General features: G+C 36.0%; 10 protein-coding genes across 10 annotated transcripts; 5 read left to right on the forward strand and 5 right to left on the reverse strand.

Annotated features, from left to right (window-relative positions):
• Positions 1–116: 116 nt before the first annotated feature.
• WICANDRAFT_69537 (emp24/gp25L/p24 family protein) lies at positions 117–838 on the forward strand (the record flags this gene model as incomplete). The annotated part of the gene is made up of 2 exons (XM_019184170.1): positions 117–345; positions 407–838. Exons 1-2 carry the CDS (start codon positions 139–141, stop codon positions 836–838), a joined length of 639 nt encoding a protein of 212 aa, XP_019038371.1. The 5' UTR covers positions 117–138.
• A 3,596-nt stretch (positions 839–4,434) lies between these two features.
• Positions 4,435–4,617, reverse strand: WICANDRAFT_84800 (uncharacterized protein; the record flags this gene model as incomplete). Its single annotated transcript, XM_019185780.1, has 1 exon — positions 4,435–4,617. One exon carries the CDS (start codon positions 4,615–4,617, stop codon positions 4,435–4,437), a length of 183 nt encoding a protein of 60 aa, XP_019038372.1.
• Positions 4,618–4,982: 365 nt separating this feature from the next.
• Positions 4,983–6,521, forward strand: WICANDRAFT_32592 (uncharacterized protein; the record flags this gene model as incomplete). The annotated part of the gene is made up of 1 exon (XM_019181983.1): positions 4,983–6,521. One exon carries the CDS (start codon positions 4,983–4,985, stop codon positions 6,519–6,521), a length of 1,539 nt encoding a protein of 512 aa, XP_019038373.1.
• A 257-nt stretch (positions 6,522–6,778) lies between these two features.
• On the reverse strand, positions 6,779–7,762 carry EFB1 (translation elongation factor 1 subunit beta; the record flags this gene model as incomplete). Its single annotated transcript, XM_019185781.1, has 2 exons — positions 6,779–7,334; positions 7,683–7,762. 2 exons carry the CDS (start codon positions 7,760–7,762, stop codon positions 6,779–6,781), a joined length of 636 nt encoding a protein of 211 aa, XP_019038374.1.
• A 284-nt stretch (positions 7,763–8,046) lies between these two features.
• SFH1 (Sfh1p) lies at positions 8,047–9,391 on the forward strand (the record flags this gene model as incomplete). The annotated part of the gene is made up of 1 exon (XM_019180459.1): positions 8,047–9,391. One exon carries the CDS (start codon positions 8,047–8,049, stop codon positions 9,055–9,057), a length of 1,011 nt encoding a protein of 336 aa, XP_019038375.1. The 3' UTR covers positions 9,058–9,391.
• A 1,142-nt stretch (positions 9,392–10,533) lies between these two features.
• On the reverse strand, positions 10,534–11,472 carry TAD3 (Tad3p; the record flags this gene model as incomplete). Its single annotated transcript, XM_019185782.1, has 1 exon — positions 10,534–11,472. The coding sequence occupies one exon, from the start codon at positions 11,470–11,472 to the stop codon at positions 10,534–10,536; it is 939 nt and encodes a 312-aa protein (XP_019038376.1).
• Positions 11,473–14,220: 2,748 nt separating this feature from the next.
• BUD6 (formin-mediated actin nucleation enhancer) lies at positions 14,221–16,344 on the reverse strand (the record flags this gene model as incomplete). Its single annotated transcript, XM_019181889.1, has 3 exons — positions 14,221–15,112; positions 15,161–15,782; positions 15,888–16,344. 3 exons carry the CDS (start codon positions 16,342–16,344, stop codon positions 14,221–14,223), a joined length of 1,971 nt encoding a protein of 656 aa, XP_019038377.1.
• A 430-nt stretch (positions 16,345–16,774) lies between these two features.
• MMS22 (Mms22p) lies at positions 16,775–21,289 on the forward strand (the record flags this gene model as incomplete). Its single annotated transcript, XM_019184936.1, has 1 exon — positions 16,775–21,289. The coding sequence occupies one exon, from the start codon at positions 16,775–16,777 to the stop codon at positions 21,287–21,289; it is 4,515 nt and encodes a 1,504-aa protein (XP_019038378.1).
• Positions 21,290–21,365: 76 nt separating this feature from the next.
• Positions 21,366–22,869, reverse strand: SWC4 (Swc4p; the record flags this gene model as incomplete). Its single annotated transcript, XM_019185783.1, has 2 exons — positions 21,366–22,726; positions 22,779–22,869. The coding sequence occupies 2 exons, from the start codon at positions 22,867–22,869 to the stop codon at positions 21,366–21,368; spliced, it is 1,452 nt and encodes a 483-aa protein (XP_019038379.1).
• Positions 22,870–23,243: 374 nt separating this feature from the next.
• On the forward strand, positions 23,244–24,498 carry CUL3 (cullin CUL3; the record flags this gene model as incomplete). The annotated part of the gene is made up of 1 exon (XM_019186443.1): positions 23,244–24,498. A coding segment is annotated over one exon (1,255 nt), but the record flags the coding sequence as incomplete, so codon positions are not given.
• Positions 24,499–24,678: the final 180 nt, after the last annotated feature.

Consider the following 24,678-nt stretch of genomic DNA (forward strand, 5'->3'; position numbering starts at 1 on the left):
GATCAAGGTTCAAGACCTTCGTGTGTGGCCTTTTCACTTCTGAATCGCGTTTTGAATGAAAAAAAAAACACAAAAACGTACACCTAATTCACAACCAAGCAGTAATTTACAACCACAAAAACCAAACCAATTAGGGATATGAAGCTACAAATCCTATTTTTATATCTCTCAGTGGCAAACGCCTTCTATTTTTACATCCTTGGAGGTGATAGAAAGTGTTTTTATAAGGAGTTATCTCAAGGTACTTTACTCTTAGGGAAATACAATGTCGAAGCTTTTGATCCACAATTAAATCAATTTAAACAAGCAGCTTCAAACGAGCTTGGGATCATCATAGATGTTGAGGTATGTTTTTAAACGGTCACACTAATTCCATCATTGCAATGAATTCTAACAATACAAAAAGGAAGTTTTTGATGATAACCACAGAGTTGTCCACCAAAAGGGTTCTCCAACAGGTGAATTTACATTTACTGCTATCGACAGTGGTGAGCACAGAATATGTTTCCAACCACAATCACAAGGATGGTTAGCCAAGACAAAGACTAAAGTTACTGTTGATTTCGAAATTGGTGACCCAGAAACATTGGATAGCAAAAAAACGGAACATGTTCAATCATTGACAGGGAAAGTTAAAGCATTGAATAAAAAAATTCTAGATATCAGAAGAGAGCAAGAATTGACCAGAGAAAGAGAGTCCAAATTTAGAGATCAAAGTGAATCTACAAATTCAAAAGTTGTCAATTGGTCTATTATTCAATTAGTTGTTTTAGGAGCAACTTGTATCTGGCAATTAAAGCATTTAAGAAGCTTTTTTGTTAAACAAAAGATTGTATAACTTGAATATGCAAACCACTAACAGGGCAATTATTGCTGTCGACAAGAAAACTTTTTGTAGCTATGATCTCTTTTTTTAAACATATTATTAGAGCCAAAAACTATCGGTTTACAAGATTAATATCGAAAACGCCCGGAAAACAATTGCAAACCCCACAACGCATGCTATCTTTACATTAATCTTCTTCAAAAGTCAAAAAGTGCAAAATCGCCTATAACAAAAAAAGTATTGCCCTTAAACTGCCAAAACACTCGGTTGTAAACCCATTCAAGCTATAGTCCAGCTCATTCCAACAATTTTTGGGTGATAATTCTTACTTTTCATGGCACCCTTAGAAATTAAAAGATAAAAGGTCTTTGGTCATGTCTTCTATAAAGGAATACAGAAAACATAAACACATCGACCCCAAACACCACATACCCCAAAAAACAACCGGATTCACCAAATTTTCAGGTAAGCCAATTGACTCAAGTTAACAATTGCAGTAAATATACAAATTTTAAGCACATTGGGCCGACATAGGAAAGAACAATCAACCATTTTCAGACTAATGTTGAGCATGATCCGATTTTTCAAATTCTTTATTTTTTTCACCCTATTCAGCAACTCAGCCTTTAATCCTCGGATTCAAAGACTGTGTGACAAACAGGCGAACAATCGTTCTTGACAAATATAATGGACAATGTACAAAATATCCACGATATCTCCTAATGTAGCTACAAAAGGACCTTTTTGCTTGCTGACTCTTACTCTAAGGATACCCTATGAGAAACAGGCTCTGATATCGTGTAATGGAGCCACCTTTAACCACATTTAAGGCCAATTGCTTAAAACAGCCAGCTGTCAGTCCCAAAACTGATAGAAATCTATACTACAAATCAAAACAGCATGTAATTCTCGGAAAACACTGCTTCTTTTCAAAAACATTCGTAAAGTTACACTGTATGCATCGTAACCCTAGTTATCACCTCTCCAACAGTCTCTAGAGGCAATAACACGGGGAACAAATTCACCAGAGTGATTACTGTGGTTTCAATTAGGCGCTCCAGACAACGCGTTGTCATAGATGTTACTGTAACAGTGAATCTCTAGGACTACAACCGCACCACGTCTCCACCGGCAACACCCGGTAAAGCTACCACACACGAGCAGGCCAATTATGTCTTACTACTGCCAGTAGCATTATAGAACGTAGAGCGAAGACCCAAAAGTTCCCAGGCGCGGCCAAAGCCATGTCTATATGCGAACAGCCTTAAACCGTCCCATGAGGTCTGCCTATACCTGTTTCTGGCGGTTCTGATCAGGATCTATGGCTCTACGTTTATATTTAAGATCCTAAAGACTAAGTAAAGAATTAGGACATGACAACTAATTATTGGGTGCGGTTCAACTTGCTTTGCTTTCATGTTTTATCTTTATGTTACTATGCTAATACTCTTTGAACCTTCTATCACCGTAGCAATACCCTAGGAGACTGCGTAAATACATATACGGCACTCGTATATGTGAGTTTGAAAATTTACCTAGGAAACAAGTTCGTAGCGGGGTTACGTTTGTGTTAACAATAGGTTAATCGTGTAGTTATATCTCGGCCCTGAATATCATTGCTTCTAGCAAACTTAAAGGGAAGATATCGTATGGTTAATCGACAAGTTGACCAGACAGAGCTACACATACAGATTCAGTAACCTTTGAACTCGACAATAGAGCTGCTGTTTCCGGAGTATTCTCGTATCTCCCAAGTAATACTGAAAAATACGAGGTCACTGTAGCAATAGACTTGCATCAAGCCATTCTGATTCCTTCTAGCACTACTGTCCCGTAGTTTTAGTATTTGAATTATGAGTAGACTGGATCTATGAAAGTTCTTGAAATTCTTTACTAAATTGAACTTGTGCGAGCATTCAGTTTGGATCTATATTTTGCGGAACAGTTGTTGTTCTTTTCCCGAGTTCAGGTGTTTCAAATATGTATTTTGAATTTGCATTTGTCCATTATTTTTTATATGCTGGTGAGAGCTGAAGTGATTATTTCCCCATGACAGCAGTCTTTACCTATGACTGCTGTCGTTTCCCTTGACTTCTGTGGTTTCCCTTGACTTCTGTGGTTTCCCAGGACTTCTGTCGTTTCCCTTGACTTCAGAGGTTCCCCTTGACAGCAGTCGTTTCCCTTGACTTCAGAGGTTCCCCTTGACTTCAGATATATCCCCTAATTTCGGTTGTTCCAGTGAAGTCTCCAAGGAGACACGTATCGACTGCAATGTTTGGAGAATCTTGTCAGTCCAGACATTAAACTACCTATTTTTATTTAATAAATTTGTTGTGCAATGGGTACCCTATTCTATGGAAAGAGTTTGTGGCTTGAAGCTTCATGGTCTGGCTCTAATTCAGAAGTACACTCAGGCAATTGTTTCCCTCGTTCTTCATGGAGATTAAGAGCTTAACCAATGAATTCGTTTAACTGAGCAAATTCCTTTAGAGAACAAGTTTTTTTTTGGTTGTTGTTTAATTTGGAGCTTTATTTGTTTGATCGAACAGTGGTTGATTGAATCTAAGGGTTAAGATTCGGGTGTGCATCATTTTCGATGAAAACTTATGCATATCGCACTTAAATTTCAAATTTCGCCCATCGGAGGGTCATTTCAGTGTGCTTCGCCAAATATTGTATTGAATTTGGCTTTTATAAACACTTCTGGAGCGTTTCAGGAAATACTCCGTTTTGGGGGAGCATTTGGTGCGCCCTCGCTATGTCTAGCAGTGTCAGAGATTTGATGAAGTTTTTCTCTTTGTCTTCAATTTGAATCGGTTTGCTTTGTAATGTTTGATTATATCGAAGTGTTGTAGTTTTCGTTTTACTGTCGTCTTTGATACGTTGGTTCCTTTATATTATTTACTGCCTTACTGTCCCATTAATTATTTTGATTCATATGCTATCTTAGTCCTTTCCAATTTACTTCTCATTTTTTATTGTATAGTTTATGTGTGTTTGCTTGATATATTCTCAAATGTTCATTAAATTTAACTATTGAGCTTTTGTTTGGTTGTTGCTTCTTTCAGATAGAAGTTTTTGACCCCTCAGGTATGGCTATACCCTATGCTTACTGGTAAAAAGTATTCAGAACTGAAAATTTAATTCCAATGCACACAATAATTCTTCTATATGTAGAAACTGTAACCTTTTAATATGACCGTTAAACTTTCCTTTGTATTCTGATAAGAATGATGGAGTGATTTTGCGATGCTTTGGAGTTTCATTGAAATTCATTGTTAGTCATCTTTGGTTTGGATTAGAACAGCTTGGGAATAGGTAGGATAAATAGAATGCTTCTGTCTTCATTGCTTCAAATATGACACGGTTTGAATAAGCAATTAGCAATAATGAGCTTGAGGTATTCAGTTTCTTCTTTGAAACAATCCTATATTGTGGATCCAGGCTTTCTTTTTGGCTTCCTTAAACGATCATCATCATCATCATTATTATTATTATTACCATCATTAGATCAGCGGCCCCTATGTCCAGTCTACTTTATTGAGCTAATTAGCAGTTCCAGTTCTTTTAACGTATTTAGATTTGTAATAAATGATATTCAGCAAATTTTAAATCAATACCTTTTTGTGTAGGTTAGTTTTTGTGTACACACTAATCAAATTTATATCAAACTCGGGGGTAGTGGTCGGAACTAAGAATGTCAAGACAGGACGTTGAAAGCTTGATAGGATCGTAGATAAGAAAAACTCAGCATTTTTGTCGAACAGTAGTTTATGAGTTATAAGAGTCATTGAGCTCGTACACCAGCAATGACAAAAATTAGAAGAGTAAGGACAGGCTGTTGGACCTGTAAGAAAAGGTAGGTAGAGAGCACTTTTTAAAATACTGAATATGACTGCTAATCTGTTAAATAACTAGAAGAAGGAAGTGTGATGAAGGTAAACCTTCTTGTAATAACTGCATAAAAAGTGGTAAAGAGTGTGAAGGATATGGTCTTAAACTTTCATTCGATGTTGATGATAGCCGCAACTCAACAGCCCTGAAGAAGAATTCAAAGGGGGAATTGATACATGGTTTTAGAGGAAGACCTAGATTGCAAGAAAGTTTGGCCAAAAGAACTGGGATTGAAATGGGTAAATCCTCAAGTACTGATTCGATGATTGATCAAAATGTTGATGAAGCTATAGATACAGATGGTGTTAGCATTGAAGAAAGTCACACTGAAGGTAATTATAATTATCAAAATGTGCTACATCAGAATAATAATAACTCAAACTCGAACTCAGTTCTGTCTATAAGCGAGTTAACTTCGTCTAGTTCAAATCCAAAAATCAGAGATCCAACTACACCGCTTGACTTTGACAAGCCTGAAGCCCTAGATGATTTTCAAATCTTTCAAGATATTTTTCCTTCTTTTGCTTCAGGTGGTGATCTGCCCCCATTTTTGAATGATTTTAATACATCACCTGCAAATGACGGTAATACTGAAAACAAGGATGTGTCAAAATTGTCTTATTTTGAAGAAAACATGATGTTAAAGCATTTCTTTAAAAGATTGTTACCATTGCTAGATGCACATCCTAGTACACCATGGCCTCAATTAGCATTGAAGTACTGTGATTTTGAGGTTGCCAAAAGTTGTTTCATTTCCTTAGCATGTATCCATCTATATGAAACTAAAGGGGCCAAAGAGTTTTACAGGACTGGGATGAACCATATAAATAACACCATGGAGTATCTTATTGATTATCTGAGAGATAAATCACTGGGCTCAATCGGTGACGATGGGCTTGACGTTGACCAAATTATAAAGAATTTGAAGCAACAGCCGTTAGAGAAGCAAAGGTCCAATTTCTTTGTGATATTGCTACTGATCCATGTTCATCTACTTTTCAGTGTGCTAGAATCTGGAAGATCAGCATTAGTTAGAACGTTTTTCCAATTATTCAGTGGTATCGTTAAGGATTCTACATTTAAGACATATCTGGAGAATATTGAAGAAAGTGCAACATTGATTATCACCTTGTCATGGTTTGACACTATAACTGCTGTTGTTTCACCAGATTGTAGAGTTCCATTTTGTGATGATACTTGGTATGGGGATAAGAATAGTTCAATATCTACATTCCAAGTCATGGGTTGTCCAGGTGAAATATTCAAATGTATTGCTAGATTGTGTGAACTTAGAAAAGGATTGAAAGAAAAACATTTGAACAAGAAACAAGCACATGAAATATTTGTCAAGGTGAAAAACGAATTATTAAGGTACAGAGAATTTGTATTATTTGCAAACGATACTGATGAAAATGAAATTACCTTGAGGATGAAATGTTCACAATGTTGGTCTATTGCAGTTCTTTTGAATTTCTATCTATTAGTTCATCCTGAGGAAAAAGAAATCGTCAATGGGTTATTGTTGGAATTTATCTCTATTTATGGGTCTATGGAAAGCACTTCTACCCATGTGACACAAATGGTTTGGCCTGTGTTTACCATGTCTTGTGCATGTCAAACAAATTATCAAAAAAGACATTTCAGAAAATTTATAGATGTCTTGTACACAAATGCAAAGATGGGTACTATCCACACTATAGGAGTTATTGCTGAAGAATGCTGGGCTACAGGTAAGTCATGGGAGGAAATTTTATCAAGTAAAGAATGGTTGAAATCAGGAATTGACTTTTTGGTGGTTTAGAACAAAACATTAGACTTTTATTTAGATCGAATATATCGTAGTTTTTTTTTTCATTCTGTCACGAATCACGGGTTGAACCAGTTTGAAATCACATCTAAAGTCTAGTTTAAAAAACAAACCCAGACTACAGACAACACAAGTGGTCATAAAATTATAAATAGGAATCTACAGTTTCAAACATAAAAAAACATAACCCAATACATTAAAAGACTATATCTAGCTATAGAACTGAAGTGAAATAAAGATCTAAAGCCTTCTTAGATTTTTGACATAGCAACAACATCAGTAGATTGGACATGGTCTTCATCTTCTTCAATGGAAGCTTGTAAATCAGTTAAGGAAACTTTATCATCTTCAATAACCAAGTTGATTTGTAATTTTTTAATACCGAAACCAACTGGGACCCATTGGTGAGCACCCCAAACTAAACCATCAACTTCGATAGATTTAACGTTGGCAAGCATTTGTTCTAAATCGGTTTCATCATCCCATGGTTTAACATCTAATGAAACCATAGATTTAGCAGCTGGTTTAGGACCTTTAGCAGCTTTTTTGGCAGCATAATCAGCTAATCTTTGTTGTTTTAATTTTTCAGCTTCTTCATCAACTTCATCATCATCGGAACCGAATAAATCGACATCGTCTTCATCATCAGCAGCAGCTGGGGCTTCTTTTGAAGCTGGAACTTCACCAGCTGGTAATTGTTCAAATTCTTCAGTGAATGAAGCAATGTGGTTTAACCATCTAGTTAAAGCTGGGTATTCTTTTTGGAAAGCTTTGTAAACGGAGACATCAGCTTGGGTGGCAGAAGTACTAGAAGGAAATGGTCAGTATATCACGAATTATAGTGGATATTGCTGATTCTCATCTCAATGCAATGAAAAAAATGCACTTTTGCTTTCAAGCTTATTGTCAGGAAAGTGAAACTTGATTGGGTTGATACTCATACAACGGTCTTGAACTCCGTTTCATAAACACGGACCAAAGATTGTGTTCATCATTAAGATTGAAAGCAAAAGCATTGGATTGAATCAATTCTTTTCTTCAAAACGTTGATACTTTGAAAAAAAATAACCACATGGTGCTTTTTTAAAAAGTTCGACGAAGTGAATCAAGGATCGAATGATGAATTGTTCTTCAGCAAATTGAATTGAAACTTACCCTTGGATGTATGATTTATCAGCTAAGAAGCTGTTTAAGGAAGCAATTGATTCAGCTTTTGAGAAATCTGAGAAAGACATTGTGCAATTGAAGTGGTTGACTTGAACAAATATATAGTAAAAAGAAGAGAAGATGAAAAAAAAAATTTTCTTAACATGCTGGCCGTCGATGGTTTTTCCACGTCGATATGAAATAAAATTTTGTTAGGGCTTCGATTTACCCGGGCTAGCCAGAAATGAAGGTGCTACCCGGATTCCACAGACCATTTTCGCGAACACATTTTGATTTTGTTATACGCTCTTGGGTCTTTGAGCAGATTTGTTTACATGCAAAAGTCAGAAACAACAACATCGTTATTGTCACAATGGAGAAGCCAGTCTTGCCGCAGGGGCTATCCACTAACTTCTACAACAGAGTCAAGCACGAGCAGACTGCGCTCTACATCTCTGCAGCCCCAACAAGATCCACAAAGAGAACCAAAAATGTTGTCAACTACGCTGAATATGAGGATTTGAATTTTGATGATGAAAACGATACAAACTATGCTGAGGACGGGTACTCCAACTACGCATCCAACAACCATGGTGATGCTTCAAGCTCAAATAATTTCCAAGGGAAACTTGCTGCAAAGACAAAACATTTGAATTTTACTGAATATGAGTTGAACTTTAATAGCGTGAATGAAGAAATACTGATCCCTATTAGAATCAATTTGGAACACAATTCTAATCGTATAGTTGACTTTTTCATGTGGAACTTAAATGAAACACTTATTACTCCAGAACAATTTGCATTAATAACGTGTCAAGATATGGATCTTCCAAATTCTTTTCAAAATCAAATTGCCAATTCCATCAAATCACAAATTGAAGAATATACCAATCTTGTCACTATCCAGCTACCTAAAGACATAGACATACATGTTGTTATTGAGCTATCTTGTAATTTGGACAAGAAATTATATGAAGATAGAGTGGAATGGGATTTAACCAATGATATGATAACACCAGAAGCGTTTGCCAAATATGTTGTTATGGATTTAGGTCTATCTCTGGAGTTTTTACCTGCAATTGCTCATACATTACATGAATCAATTTTAAAATTAAAGAAGGATTGCATTGATGGCCGTTTACCACAAGAAATATATAACCAATCAGCTTTCGGTTATGAGGCCGGTGTTAGGTTAGATCATGAAACACTTGGTGCTAGCTGGGTCCCATCTGTGGAAGAACTTTCACAATGGGAAATAGAGAAAAGGGAAATAGAAAAAGAAAGAAATATCAGAAGATTAAAGAGAGAGTCTATGAGAATTGATGATAGCTCGAATAAAAGAAGAAGTTATAGAAGAAGATATGACGACTTGGAGATACGTTAAGCTTTATTTGACTTTATATCTTTTATAGTTTAATATGATTGTAATATACTGAATGTTTGTTTCTGATAGTCTAGTCATATAATTGATTCACATGTTATTGGTAAATGTAGATCTTGCTTCACAAAGCAATTCATGATTGATGTCTGTCTGGACTATTACTAAATATTGCAGCCAATATTACAGCACATGATACTATAAAATGACCTCACTCAAATTATTAAAGGTCATATGTCGCATTTTATTCAAGATTTGTTAGTGGTCCATTTTTGGCCTTATCGTGAAGCTATTCGAATCGTTGTACAATCAATAAATAGTTAGATTTAGATATTAACATCCAGCTATTAAATAAAAGTACTAACTGCTGCTGGATCGAAAAATTTAATATTTATATCAATTAAAAATTCGCAACTAAAATATTCACAAGTAATTTTAAGCAGTTTAAAATAAAATCAACCTCTAATTACAATTAATTCTCATAACATTATATTCAAATGCGTTTTGACCCTTCTCCAGCTAGTTAAATGATTTGAGTTATAATGATATTATTTAATAATTAAAAATCAAAAATGCAACTATTACAATATGAATTTGTCACTATATTTACTTTTGCAACATTAATTAGCTCTGCGTCAATAATTTTTGATATAGAGTCTAGTGTAATCATGATTTTTTCGATTGACTCTTCGTTTTTTGTAGCAAGCAAAGAGTCCCCGTGCCTAACCGGTACAGTATCGTTATCTATTGTTTTTTGTATAACTTTTTTGTTCTTAGCGTCGAGTTTTCTCAAATGGTTATAAACATCTTTGACAGTGGAATCAGAGACCCCTTTAGGGAAAAGCTTTTTGAACTTCTCGAGTGAGAGTAAATTGGGAAAATTTGTTCTTTCAAATAAGAATTCAGACAGGAGATCTTTCTCTGTGACCATTCCTGCGGCTTGGTTCTTCGTTATTTCTCAAGAGATAGATCATACTCTTCCCAAGAATTAAAATCAAAACACAACAATTGACAAAAAAATCGCGAAAACATATAATGAACCAGACATAAATGGCAGTCGACTGTTTTCTTTTCATCGTCTATTAGTTTTGCCAGATTTTGTGTCCAGATTAGACTTGATCTGTCATTAGATAACCTTGTCTTCTTAGCTCTTAAGGCCATCGGTTTTCAATTCATTCGGTTTTATCAGCTATATTTTTTTTTTTTTTGAAGTTAATTATGCATGATCAGTACGTAATTTATAATGTATCAGCGTATGTGTAGTTGTAAAAGATCTTAGAATAATACACAGAATATAATCAATTACTCGAAGAATCCATGGAAAATTACAACAATGAATTGAGGGTGTTTGAGGAGCAGATTTCAGACCTCAATGATTTAGCTTTTGTAAATGATTCACCTGAGCATCATACCTCACTTGATGAGTTGACAAATTTGATGAAAGAGCTACAAAGTGAAACTTCATCAGCGGAGTGATTCTTGTTATGCATTAATATCCTTCAATCCAGGAACATCTTTATATTCATCCCCAGTCCATTCCCAAACTTCAAATCTAGAATTCAATAGCTTGTGATCGTGGATAGTATAACCTTCACCACTAGAGGGTTTTGAAGCACCAGTGGAAGGCATTGATTTTAAATAGATGAGTCTTGAAACTCTTGAGTGAATCAGTGCCATTGCACACATTGAACAGGGCTCATGAGTTGTGTAAACATGATACCCATAACATAGATAATGTTGAGAATTTGAATCTTCACCCCTTTTCCGTTGTTCATCTTGCGATACAGTTTCAATACATTGCATAATACTATGCTTCAATGGGTGTATATGTCTGAGGTCTCTTGTGGTCGCAAGTAATTGGTTATTTAGAGGATCAACAATGCATGTTATTATAGGAAGGCCTTGCTTTGTAGAGTCAACTGATAATGAGTGGATTAGATCAAGGTGGTTCTTTATCAACGATATATCGATTTTCACATCGTTCAAAATTTGATCATTTGGGTTTCCTTTCCACACCAAGGGCCAATATTTCTTTCCCCAATCCTGTGACAATTCTTTAGTGCCTGGACAATGCCCAGGCACGAGTTTCATGCAAAGATTGTTGTAGTTGAAATCCATGTTGGACAGCTTCAATGCAATTTGGCTTTCTTCCAGCCACTCTGTACTACAGAGCACAACATGTAGCATACCATCTATGGGCTGAATCCTTTTCAGATGAACAAGCGATACAGGATCTTGTGATGATAGCTGTCGCACTAAGACCAACACTTTTGGCGAATCCTTTGGACTTATTTCAATTGTCCACACCTTCACTAGTTTGAGATCATTAACATAGGCTTGGTTCTTAATTTGAAGGAGCCTGTCCTCTATGATACATTTCTCATAATCTATTTTCAATTTGTTCTGCTTCTTCTTAACCATGCCACCAAGCCCAGAGAATTTCACTTCCAGGAATTGCAGCAGATGTTATTATTGTATTCTAATGAAATTTTACTCACCGCTTTTTTTTCTTTCGCGAAATCGTCTATTTACTCTAGCTTCCAGGTCAAGCATCGAAAAGTTCAACATTCAAGAGTAACGTGCTTCTAAATGTCATGCCTAATGATATCAAGCCTATAGTGTCAACTTTGAGACAGATATTTGGTGCTGAGTATATTACCCCAATTTCAGAGGCCCTGGATAATCTTAAACTAGATAACGTCTACATTCAATTGGCTCCGTGTGATAATATTCAGTTAGACATCGATGGTGATAATTTAGATCATGACAAACTAATAAACAAATGTAAAGATTTTTTGATATCTTATAGAGGTGATGCAGATGTTTTGCTCAAGGGATACAGAGTTGCAAAAGACAACAATGTTGCTTCAAATATATACACCAGTTCATCCAATTTCTCAAACACATTCATACGTTCTCACCAATGGCGTTTATTACATTCTTTGATTGGAAGCTCAAAATTGGCTCATATTTTGGTCAACTATAATGTATTTATGAAAAAAGATAGTGAATATGTACAACTTTGCGGTAAAAATATGTTCAACATTGCTACAAACAGATCGAGGAGACGTGATATGTTTTCGCTGAAATCTTGCCTCTACAAAAACCATTCACAAGCCAAAAGATATAATCCACTCCCCCCTTCCAGAAAGGAGTTGATTCAGAAAATATTTCAGCAACAACTTGAAAATGTGAAAAATTATCAGAAGTTTGAATCGAAAATTAGAGGGTTTTCAAAGCTATTGACTACTTTAATGTCAAACCATCAAAAATTCCCCTACTTCCGATGTTTTGATGAGATTTGCAGAGAAGGCGAGCTCAAGGATGATATTTTGTCTCTATCTATACCAAAGGAAGATGTCATTAGATTCTGCTCAGTTGTCTTTGATTCAATATTCCCCAAAGGTATCTATGGCTCATCCCACAACAAGTCTGTTATTTTGAGAAATATGAGTTTTTTGATTTTAGGAAACAAAGATGCGGGTTTGGAAGTGACAGATTTATTTGACCATATTAAACTAAAAGATATACACTGGTTAGGTAAACCCACTAGCAAAAAATGGAATAAACAAGATCACGAAGCACGGTATAATCGTTTCACATGCTTCTTAGGATGGCTATTCACAGATTTTTTTAACAAATTGCTAGCATCATTTTTCCACATCACCCATATATCTTCATCCAAAGACCTACTTTATTTCCGTCATTCATCATGGTATAAAATTTCAAAAGACTTTTTCCAAAAGTATAGAAATGAAAATCTGGTCAAATTAACTGAATTCAAGCCGAAAGAGAACTCCAATAACTTCGAAGTCAGGTGCCTGCTGAGAGTGATGCCAAAGAAAAACAATGATTTCAGAGTGATAAATGTTCCTTTAAGAGGGAGAAATGTTGAACAGCAAGCCGATTATCATGAGTACATAAAGAAAGAAGTCAGACCTACTAGACAGATATTAAGTCAGGCTCGCCTACTCGAAAAACCCAAATTTCCTAGGCTTACTTCAGTCACTGATGTTCCTCTTCTGCTATCGAATTTTAAAAAGATGCTCTACGCTCAATATGGTACTGTCCCCTTACTTTATTTTATCAAGTTTGACGCTGAAAAATGTTATGATAATTTACCCAAAGACATTATTAAGAGCTGTACCTCGAAACTGATTTCTGACGATGTGGTTTATTATTTGAATTCAACATCTAATTTTGACCTGGTCACACAAACGGTCAAAAACGTCAAGAACCTGGCTACAATGGACACCGTATCAGAAAGCCTACACAAACAGAAAAGAAGCAAAACTTTAAGACTGGGAAGTGACTATGTTGTGTCACTACGCGGAGAAGAGATAAAAGCTATTGTTGACTCACAAGTTGACCAAGCTTACACTATATTTAATAACAAGAGCTATGGGCGCCAAAAAGGTGTTTTTCAAGGGTTACATCTTTCAAGTATATTTTGTGATTTGGTGTACGATAAGTTGGTGGATGATAAATTTGAGTTTCTTGAACCAACAGAAAGCTTGATTTTAAGACTGGCTGACGATTTTTTGATTATATCAACAAATAAAACCAGCATCCTTCAAGTTAAAAAGATGATAAGCTTGGGGTTTGAAGAGTACGGGATGAAGGTCAATAAGCTGAAAACTTTCCTAAATTTTTCAAGTGGCGGTTACAACGAGCAAGAGAGCAAGGTATTTTCATTTTGTGGATACGATATCAACATATCCAATCTTGCAGTTTTGAAGCAATATGAAACAATAGGATTGTCAAATTTCCGGTCCCATAAGAAATTGACTCAAAAGTTATTGTGGCTTTTCAAAATACGTCTATCTAGCAACACATTAAAGTTTGTGAAAACAAATGATGCAGGTACTGTGTTAAAGCAGGTTTTCATTTTAGTAACTAATTTAGCAAAATCTTATCAACAAGGAACCAAAAAAATAACGCCAACCGTCAAAAACTTTGGCACCTTTTTCAATCAAATCATTGAAGATACGCTGAATGTAATTAGTTCAGAAAGAACAGATGTTCTACTATTGAAAGAAGTTAAGATCACCATAATCCAAGCTTTCTTGATCATATTAAAACACAAACACACAAAACTATGTAAAGTGATCCAATTTTTGGAAAAAATGCTAATAGAAGTATATTGAAATGCATATTCATATCTACTTATTAAAATGGAGCAAAGTTGCTTCTTAAATTTTGTTCATCCTTCATTTTTCGAACTCTTTCTACCTCTTCGATACCACCACTCTTTTTCAACTTTGCGTTTTCAACAAATCCACCCAGTTCTTCTTCAAACCCATTAAGCATTGAAAGTTGTCTTTCCCTCTGCCTGAGCTTTTCAGCTTTCTCAATAGCTTCAACACGGCCATCATGATTTGGCCTCAACGCCTCAACTTCTGATAGAAGTGCATCTCTCAAGTTTCCCATACTTCCTGGTTCTGGGATAGGAAGATTTGCTGCACGCATCTTTGGGTTTTTTGATTGTTCCTCACAGCATTGCTTCACAAGATCAAATGTTTCAGTGGCCTTTTCCAAGTCTTCTTTCAAGTCATGAGCAAGATCCTCTTGTAGTGTTAAAAATTGTTGTTCGGAACATACTGTATCCAATTCACTCTCCCAAATTTTTTTCCAATTTGGTTTTTCTGTTGAAATATACTTAACCATTGTATCAAGGTCAGAAGTTGCATCAGTGATTTGTTTTGAGACATGCTCCAATTGTTTTTGAGAAGGACGAGAACCTCTTTGAGCAACATCCTTTCTCAAAGCTTCAATCACATCTTGTAAATCGTCAAACTTGGTCAACAAGCCATCTGAAGTAGTGGAGAGCTTTTGGTGTGACTCTTCCATGTACGCTCTGTTGGATGATTTTGAGGATTCAAACGAAAGGGCCTTGAACTCATTGACTTTTTGTAAAACTTGCTCAACAGATGACTTGAAAGATGCTTTATTGGTGTTGTTGATTTGCTTAATCACTGAAACTTCATGACGAATATCAATAAGATCCGACATGTCATCCAATTCCAACATTGATCGGGTTGGCTTTTTTTCAAGGGGTGCACTCTTTGTCATTTTAATAGACTTTTGATCAGAGCCTCCTATCATTAACTCGAGTTTATCGAGCATGTTCTTATTGGAATCTTCAACATACTCTTTTGTGCTTTGTGTAAATTGGTCGTATTTCGACTTGAAGTCATCTTGAAATGACTGCAAAGATGTTTTGAGTTCCCTTAGGAAATCATCAGTTTTATTTATACTTAGTGATATTATTGAACCTTCCTTGATATCGGAGAACAGATGTTCCTCTAACATATATGATACCCCATTTACATTATCTTGTATGTAGATGTCAGGAAATGAGCCGGAACCTGGTGAGTAAGCAAATTTTTCAACAAACAATAATCTCAATGATGTGAATGAAACTGGAGTGGATAACACCGCCTTTTTAACCTTTTCCTCAATTTTCAAGAAAACATTGATGCTGCCATCTTCACCCTCTTTAGCGACATCCTTTGTGGATTCCAGCTGAAGGGAGCTCAGTCCAGGACCTTTCCTTGATTCAACTTGGCCACGATCTATTGGAAGCTCAGGATCTCTCCCAGGTGAATAGTTTGTAAGTTTAGCATATTGATAAGCTGAAAACCTCCTTGAAGCACGACGCTGTAAAGAGTCCCCCTTTTGAAGCTGAAGAAGGGCATTGTTTGTAGCAGCTGGACTTCTGAATTCATTTTCTTTCTCTGTTTTCTTTTCTTCCAAAGGAAGGTTTTCTTTTGAAGATGAAGTGACACCCGTGTGTGATATTGACCTTTGCTTTGGAATGGAAGAGGAGCTAGAACGTGATGCAGAAGGTCTCCCAGAAATGGCCGAAGAATTTGATACTGACCTCTTGTGTGTCTCATCTTCTTGTGCTCTATGTGCTCTATTTGGATCATCAGAGCGGTTGGCCCTCAAAGAACGCACCATCGCCTGCTTATTTTTCAAATTTTGAAGTAGTGTCACAATAATTTCTCTGATTGTTGGTAAGAATTTGTCTAGGCTTTCCTGTGAAGGTGGTTCACACAATGCTTCTTCTAAAACGACTCTTAAAGAGTGTGGGACATCACCCAAATCAGTAACATCAACACCAGCATTGGAAAACGCCCTACAGGCAACTTTGAACTCATTCCCCAATTGGACGTAAGAATCCGATATATCTGTCTCTGTAGCTGACTTTTTTGCCCATTGTGTAAGACTTTCCAAAAGGTGCTTTGTAGCCACTAGGAGCCTTGTAACACTTGATTCAATGGTACTCATCTAGATGAAATTTGTTAGAATACGATCCCAAAATAAACATCAAAATATTTTACGAACCGAGTGCCTCTTTGAAGGAGATCTTATCTGCGCTGACATTTCTAATGAGTGCTCCAGATATCCATACAAAAGTATCGACTTTATGCTATCAGATCTGGCAACCAACGACAACAACCAACCAACAGCTTCAAAAAGCTAAATGAGAATCAGTACAACGCGTAATTCGCGAAACCAAATGTGATACCCGGAAGAAGATTTCGCGACTGATAATTATTATAATTTAAATCAAAACATAACGGTCTGAATAATTTGTTTACATTTTGTGAAAACTTTTTAGCATAGGAATCCAGAACTTGTCGAAATCAATATCCAGTGACCAGAAGGAGGCTTATTACTTAGGCCACAGAAGAATTTAAATGATCAATATTGTCATATGACATCTCCTCATGTCTCAGACTCAGAAGATGAGCTAGGGACCGACAGTTTATTGTCTCTTTCGCCTCAGATATTGAGAGCCATATTGGCTTCAAAATTAGAAAACAATAGCTCGTTTGCTCCCAAATCAACAGTAAGTGTTATTTACGTTGTGGGAATCAATAGGAGTTTACTAACGACAGGACAGAACTCACTTAGCACACTGCTGAAAGCCAACATCGAAGGGTCATTTGAAAACACTCTTCGACACAGTATTTCACCAACAATAGTGCCATCGATCAATGGCGCCCAGGGCCAGAATGGTAACTCCAACGATATTCTCAATGCTTCATCAGAAGATCTGTCATATTCCGAAAACTCTAGAAGGGCAACACGCAGAAGAAATGTTTCATTTTACCAACAACACATTTATACGATTGACTCTGTTTCTTACACTCTAAGAATGCCCTTAGAAGATGCAACAGAATTGGTGAAAAAAAGACCAGAAATTATAGAAATGTACCATCGTGGATGCTTGGAGAAGTATTTGAAAAATGGATTTAAATTGCCAGAACCTCCAACAGCACGAAAGACCACCACAAAAGCATCTGTTGTTGATGAGGAAAGTACAGTACCGGAAGATTTGGAAAGCGATGAAAAATATTCATCAAGCTCTTCACAAGATTCTTCTAGCGATGAATCAGATGCCTCTCAACAGCAACAAGAGACTGTGGTAAAATTTAGGGGCCATATCTACAGGGATTTGGATGCTGTTTCTCGAGCATCTGGTTTACCAAAATCTTTCTTCTCAATGCAAAAAGTTCAAAGAATGGAGAAAAGTGTTCCCAGAAAGAGAAATATATCCGAATATCAAGTCGGTATTGCTAAACGCAAAAAAGCTGCTAATAGACCAACTCAAGCGTTCGGTAACGATATTTTCACTACAGGGGTCAACTCTCAAGAGAATGAAATTTCAGCTGCTGAGACAGCAATTGACCATGAAATAGCCAGAGACTCAGAAGGAGAAGTAGTTGAGGTTGGTTCAGCTTCAGTTAAGAACGCTGCTTTGAACGCTTATCATGATGTCTCGAGTGAAAGTGATGAAGACGATGTTATGGAAATTGTTAGAAGAGAAAGACAACTCACGCCTGACAGCAACCTATCTATGTTCCAACCTACAGTTGAAGATGAGCATGTATTCCACAAGTTAAAGTATTTCGATGGTGACTCACTAGATGGAGAGGCCGAAGTTGCAACCTCTGAACTGGACCCAATGCTTCAACCTGTCCAAAGAAACCATAAGAAGGCCAGAAATACTGGTGCATCAAAGCCACACAACTATTCTACGTCAAGTGTTCGCTCTAGATCTGCTCGTTCTTCATCTGCTCGTTCTTTGGCACCAAAGAGATCCGGCACTCGAAAGAGGAACCACATTCCTTCTCTCAAAAGAGTCTCAAAACCAAAACCTCTCCATCATCCAACGTCTAAAATATTGAGTAATAAAGTACAACATTTGGGCATACAGACAACAAATACAAATTATCAGAGTATAGTCAATCTGCTCAAAGAAGATAGACCGAAAAAAACCAGTCAACCATTTTTCCACATCACACCTGACAAAGAAAACCTTCTTCCACGAAACGCTGGTGCATCAACTTTAGTCTATGAAGGGTTAAGTGAGAGTTTTGCTCTAAGGGGCCTTCCAAATCAGCAAATATATGGGGAAGCTAGGGGGGAAGTTCCAAAAGATTTTGAAAAATTCAACAACAAGAACCTTGATACTTTAAATTTTAAAGGTTCATCTATATTCAAATCACTCAACAATGAGGAGCTGCCAAATATCCAAGAAGCTAAAGTGACATTTGGGAAAAGAACATTTGTCTTTTCAAAATTATTCGGTGACTCTTCAGAGAAGTTATCCGAAGTTTTCCAATATTTTGTTGATCCATCATTCCTAAAAGGGTTAAGTAAGTCTGATATCATTGAATCAGTAAATCAAGTTTTGTGCTTTTGTCTAAACCTTGATCTTGATGAAATAAGGTCATTAGTTGGAGTCGTCGATAGTTTTAAAATCAGGATCGAATCCAATATAATGAAAAAAGGACATGTTAAAGATATAGAATTCTATCTTTTGAGTATTTGTGATCTTGTTTATGATATTTGCTCCAAAAAGTTCAACCAAAATCATATATACGGGTATGATTTCCAGTCCAAGGTTTTGGCAACAACAAAACTTTACTTGGAATTTGCATGTCACCTAGGAGGTGACCTTTTTTGTTTTAAGCTGCAGGAAACTGGTCTATTCAGGTATTCCATGGAGATAATATCGTCAAACTCGTTCAGTCCAATTGTTGAAGTGTTGCGGAATCTTTCTGTTCCTGATATGAAATTTGTTGAAGCAATATGTCTTTTTTCTGCTATTGAACAGCCTATGTGGAATCCTGTCGTTAATGTTCTTTTACTTCACATCAAAAATGAAGATTTGAACGGGTTGAGATCTGATATCTGCTATATCCATAAATTTGCAACTAGGTTCAAATGGTCATTGACTGAAGAGCTTCTATCATTGGTGTATGAAGCTTTAAAAATCAACCGTTTCAACAATTTTCCTTCTGAAAGGTCATTCCCCGTTATTTTTTCAGAAGTTGGAATCAACAAAGATACATCAATGAATACTTACTTGAATATGCTACTGGATTACTCCACAAAATCTGACAAGCCTTCCAGTAAATTTCTTGAAAAGATAATACCTGTCTCAAGAGGTGCTTTAATGGACCGTGTCACATTCTGTAACAGGGTTAATATTCTATTATGTTTATCAGTTGCTTTCAAGAGGAATTTTGAGTCCAGAATCAATGAGCTTTTGGCAGGCTATCAAATAGATCAAAAATTAGATATTCAAATAATTATCAAAATGATAGAATCTACCGTTAAAATCAATGAGAGAAACGGGTTTGTCAGCACATTTAAGTCATTGGATTTAGTGGTTTTGAAATGCATAGAAATAAAAGAACTAGATCCAATCAAATTTTTTTTCAATGCTTTGAATTTCAAGTCTTTCAAGATGAAAACTCAAAAAAACCTCATTATTAAGTTGTCAGCTTTCAAACATGATGGTACTTTTTTAAAAATATGCGAGCCTTTGATTAGAGATTATTCCACATTGGCGACTGAAAAGGAGGGATTTGAATCTTTGAAACACAGTTTTGGTGATATTAGCCCAGCTCTAGCCCCTGCATTATGGTGTTGCATCAATGGTAAATTAGTCTCGGAAGACCTAGCAAATTGGAGTAGATTGATGAGCTTCAGTGATTTTGATGATGAACCGTTCATATATACTTACATTTTGAGGCACTCTGGTAATAAAATTTACCAACTTGAGAGAGAAACATTCATCATATCTTTGGTAAAGAATTTGGTTGGGAGAAGATACAGCTCGAGCCTGAACTCATACATTAGAGAGATTGAAAAGTTTGATTCGAAGTTAATCAACACTAAGGGGGTATTGGTTCAAAGCCAAAGGTTTCAGTTGACACTGGACCTTATTGTGAATGTCCTGGATAACGAATCGGATTACACTATAAAGAGATTGCTGAGCTCTCTGGTGAAATTTGTTGGCTCGGAAGTGAAAAATTCAATCAGTGAAGGGAATTTACATTACAAGGAATACGTGAAACGGATAGTCGAATTTCTCGACGTTGGGTGCGTTGGCTATTTGAGTAATGAACAGGAGTTAGATGGTTTAAAGAGAGAGTTGGGAATCATCATTGGCCCCTCACAGAGAAATGCAAATGCGAGAAAGGTGAATTCAAATTCGTTAGTTCTGCTTGAACAAAAGTTGTTTGATACAGTTTCAAACAAGATACCTTTGGATCCACAACTAATCAGAAATAAACTATTCAAAGATGACTTATTTGACATATCCATTTCATCATTTTATGACATCTGCTGTTTTCTTTCAATTCATGCTGAACTTTTGACTAGGTTACCGGTTTGTTGGATTTTATTGGCAAAGATTTCTGAGTCTCTTTCTGTCCTATTGCAACAAACGAAAAGTTTCTCACAGATGGACATTTATTGTTTGGCAAAAACAGTGAAGCTGTTTCATTATATTTTCAAACATAAAAACAGCAATTATTATAATTATCAGTTGTTATCAAGTATAAATATTTACAGGATACTTTCTGCTTTATTCAATATTCTTGATGGTACCAATGATTACTTTGTTCTATATGATCTAAGTTTCGTTTTTATGTCAACAAGTCTTATCTTTGACAATGAAATTCCAGATACTGATTCTCCTTTCCTGGTTAAAGTTCCTGTGGATATTTCTCACTGTATAAGGGAGGCAAATTTACCAATAGATCAAAACTTGAACTCTGAGGACCTACAAAGAAAGCTGCTACATGAGTATGAGAAATTCATGGATCGTTTCAAGCTTTCAGAAAGCAGTGGCCTTAATGATGAGACTGTATACGGTGAAAACTCAGGCGTTCAAAATTATGAAGGTGAAGTGGAAGATGAATGGTTTTGAATGGAATTTATTTGAGGTACACTGAATATGTAGAAAGACGGACTACGATAAAGTTATAACCCCATTTGAACCTTTATTATTTAATTATCTTGGCTTCTGCCTCGAGCTTATCGACCTGTCTCTTTAGCTCAAGAAGTATATTAATTGTTTTGTAAAGCTCTTCCTGTTTCGCTACCACTCTTGAGGTGGCCAATGAAGGTTTTTTACCCAAGCCCATTTCATTAAGTATTGTGGTGATTTTTGCTTGAACACCAGGTTTGAAAGTTGATAGCTTAGTGGATCTCAAAGCAACACCTGGTGATATTTTCTCTGCATGAATTTTTAAACCAAATTCTTCTTCTTCTCTTGGTGTCAAATTCTTTGAAAGTAGAGTAGAGATTGGGTTTTCCTTTTTTTTCTTTTGTTGTTCTAGTTTTTCTTGTTGAATTTGTTTCTGTCTTTGAATATGCTGTTGTTTTATCTTTTCATTCAACGCAGTGAGAGGATTTTCAGGAGCAGGTGAATCAACACGACGCTTTCTTTTCTCGGTCATTAATGAATTATAAAGTTGTGTCAATCCCTGTGAGCTGAGATATTGGTTGATTGATCCATTAGATTGAGGAGAATCCAATAATTGTAGCAAAGATGCCCTTTCTGTGATAGTCTTTTTGGCAGATACTTCGAACTTTCTCGCCTCGATGAGCAAAGATTCTTCTTCAGCAATTTCAGCAGGGCTTCTCTCCAGTAATCTATTGAGGTACATTTTTCTCTTGATTTCCTTCCTTTTATTGAAATTCAAGTTGCTTATCAAATTTGAGTTTTGGGTATCTTCGACCTTATCGTTTTCATGAATCAATATTCTTTGGCAGACAGAATAAAATCTTTCTTGAAGATCTTCAATTGAACGCGAATTACCCTTGAAATCGTATCTATCGTTAATAACAACCCACTTTAGATCAAAAGCAATGCTTAAGTCAAACAAATATCTAGTTTCTTCGTAATCCCAAGGTAGCTGTTTAACAATCTCCTCTACTTCTGAAGCTGTTTTTTCAGTGTTGGTTTCATCATCTTCTGTTTCTGGTTTCTTACTGGTTTCTTCTTCTTTCGAGTCTGGTGCTTTATTCTCATCGATATCCATTTCATTATTTCCATCTATTGGCTCATCAGCAATAAAATTGTTATAGTCTTCTTCAGTGAACGATGGGATATTTAAAGACGTGTTATATTTTTCAAATTTATAAGGGACCTCTGCAGCTTCAACCGATTCTTTAGACCCTTTGACCCAATGATGGAGTTGTAAAGAATCCGATCTGGATCCATTTTTGAAGCTAGCCCAGGTCCAAGGAGAAGGTTTCGTAAGTGAATTTAATCTATCTTTGAACTTTTGCTGATTTCTTACAGGAACAGGTGGCGTATTCTGACCTAGTAAATTATAAAGTTCTCTGTTTATACCAGTCTCTAGATGTTTTTGTTAATATTTAATCCTGTAAGCAGAGGTGTAACAACATACGCTTCACTTTAGGCTCAGCGACTTTTTGCTTTTTCTTTGCAGGTGCATCTCTCTGCTGAAGATTTAGCACATCCAATAAATCTGATGACATTTTCCCAGTATAGTATTTGACGTTTGACGTTTCCTGTTGGTTGTTGTTTTCAATTGTGCACAAAAATTGTGAAGTTTCAACGAAAAAGAAGCGAGACCGAAAATTCGCGAATTCGCGAACAGCTTACGTGATCAGGGCCTCCAAAATCGAAAAAACATCAACTCAAGATCAGTCTAAAAAGCTCACAGAGGCAAGGGAACGATAGTCAGAGATCAAGCCCACCTTAAAAGACGCTGCAGTTGTACGCAATGCTGTCCAACGGTGGTAGAAGAAATCGAATCAGAGCACCAAAGAAGGTATGTATTCCTCATAACCTCGTCGTTCGATGGTCCCCTTCAATCATGATAGTGAACTTACTAACACATGATCCCCAGAACCTTGCCAGTGAAGTCGACTTTGATAAGTCTTGGGCTGTCCTTGCAGATGCTATAAGAGAGATTGAAAATAAAAATGCTTACGAACTCTCATTCGAAGAACTCTACAGAAAGTCGTATAATTTGGTATTAAGAAAGTATGGGAAACAGCTTTATGAGTCAGTCAAAAACCTAGTGGGCGATTATTTATTTGGGATCAAGGACTCTTTGAATATTAAATATGAATCCAATGACGATAAGGTTGAGTTTTTGAAAGTTATAAGCTCGCGTTGGGAAGACCATATGCTATCCATGAGAATGATCAGTGATGTCTTGATGTATCTGGATAGGGTTTATGCAAAAGAAAATCATTTACCTTTAATCTATGATGTCGGTATTAATTTATTCCGTGATAACGTTGTGAAATATGATAACAATAAAACTGGGAATAGGTTGAATTTGTTGGTCATGGAGGAGATAACAGCCAATCGAAATGGATTGATCATTGATATATTTTTGGTGAAATCGATTATTGGTATGTTTGAATCATTGATTGAGGATGAGAAAAATATAGAGATGGGAGAAAATTACTATCTAAAGTATTTTGAGCCTTTCTATCTAGAAAAAACACATGAATATTACGAAAGAAAAAGTTCCGAAATATTTGAAGGTAACAATGGTACAATGTATCTAAAGAAAATTGATGAGCTTATCACCAATGAACAGAATAAATCAGCCTTGTACCTACCCACAGTCACATATCCAAAACTAATGTCATTGGTTGACAAGATTTTAATATCGTCCAAGATTGATAAAGTTATGAAATTTCAAAATGAAGGTTTAAAACATTGGATTATGAATGGAAAGTTTGCAGATCTGAATCTTTTATACAGGCTTTTATCAAGGGTTGACTATTTTGACGGATTTAAAATTCAATTGAATGAAATAATTCTAGAAGAAGGATTAGCTTTGGAGCAAAATGAACTCGAGACTATTCCTCAAGAAGGAAACGTTAAGGCTAAAAACCCTGGTTATTCGAAAAAGGCAACCAGTCAAGCAATCACATGGATTCAAAAAGTCATATCCTTGAAGGATAAATATGATTTGGTTTTAAAAAACTTGAATAATGATGCGAGCTTACAAAAGACCATTGAAAATTCATTTGTCGAATTTTTGAATAAAAATGTTAAACTTGCTGAATATCTTTCACTTTTCATTGATGATATTATTAAAAAGACTGGGAACAAATCAGAGGAAGAAGTGGAGGAAATCTTAAATAAATCAATTTTGATTTTTAGATTTGTGAAGGATAAGGATTTATTTGAGAAATATTATAAGAACCATTTAGCCAAAAGACTATTGAAGACATCAAGTGATTTGGAGAGAGTTGTTATTGCAAAAATCAAGAATGAGATCGGGTCTTCATTCACTTCTAAGTTAGAGGGTATGTTTAGAG

The sequence above is a fragment of the Wickerhamomyces anomalus genome, assembly GCF_001661255.1.
Source record: "Wickerhamomyces anomalus NRRL Y-366-8 unplaced genomic scaffold WICANscaffold_4, whole genome shotgun sequence".
Classification (NCBI taxonomy): domain Eukaryota; kingdom Fungi; phylum Ascomycota; class Saccharomycetes; order Phaffomycetales; family Wickerhamomycetaceae; genus Hansenula; species Hansenula anomala.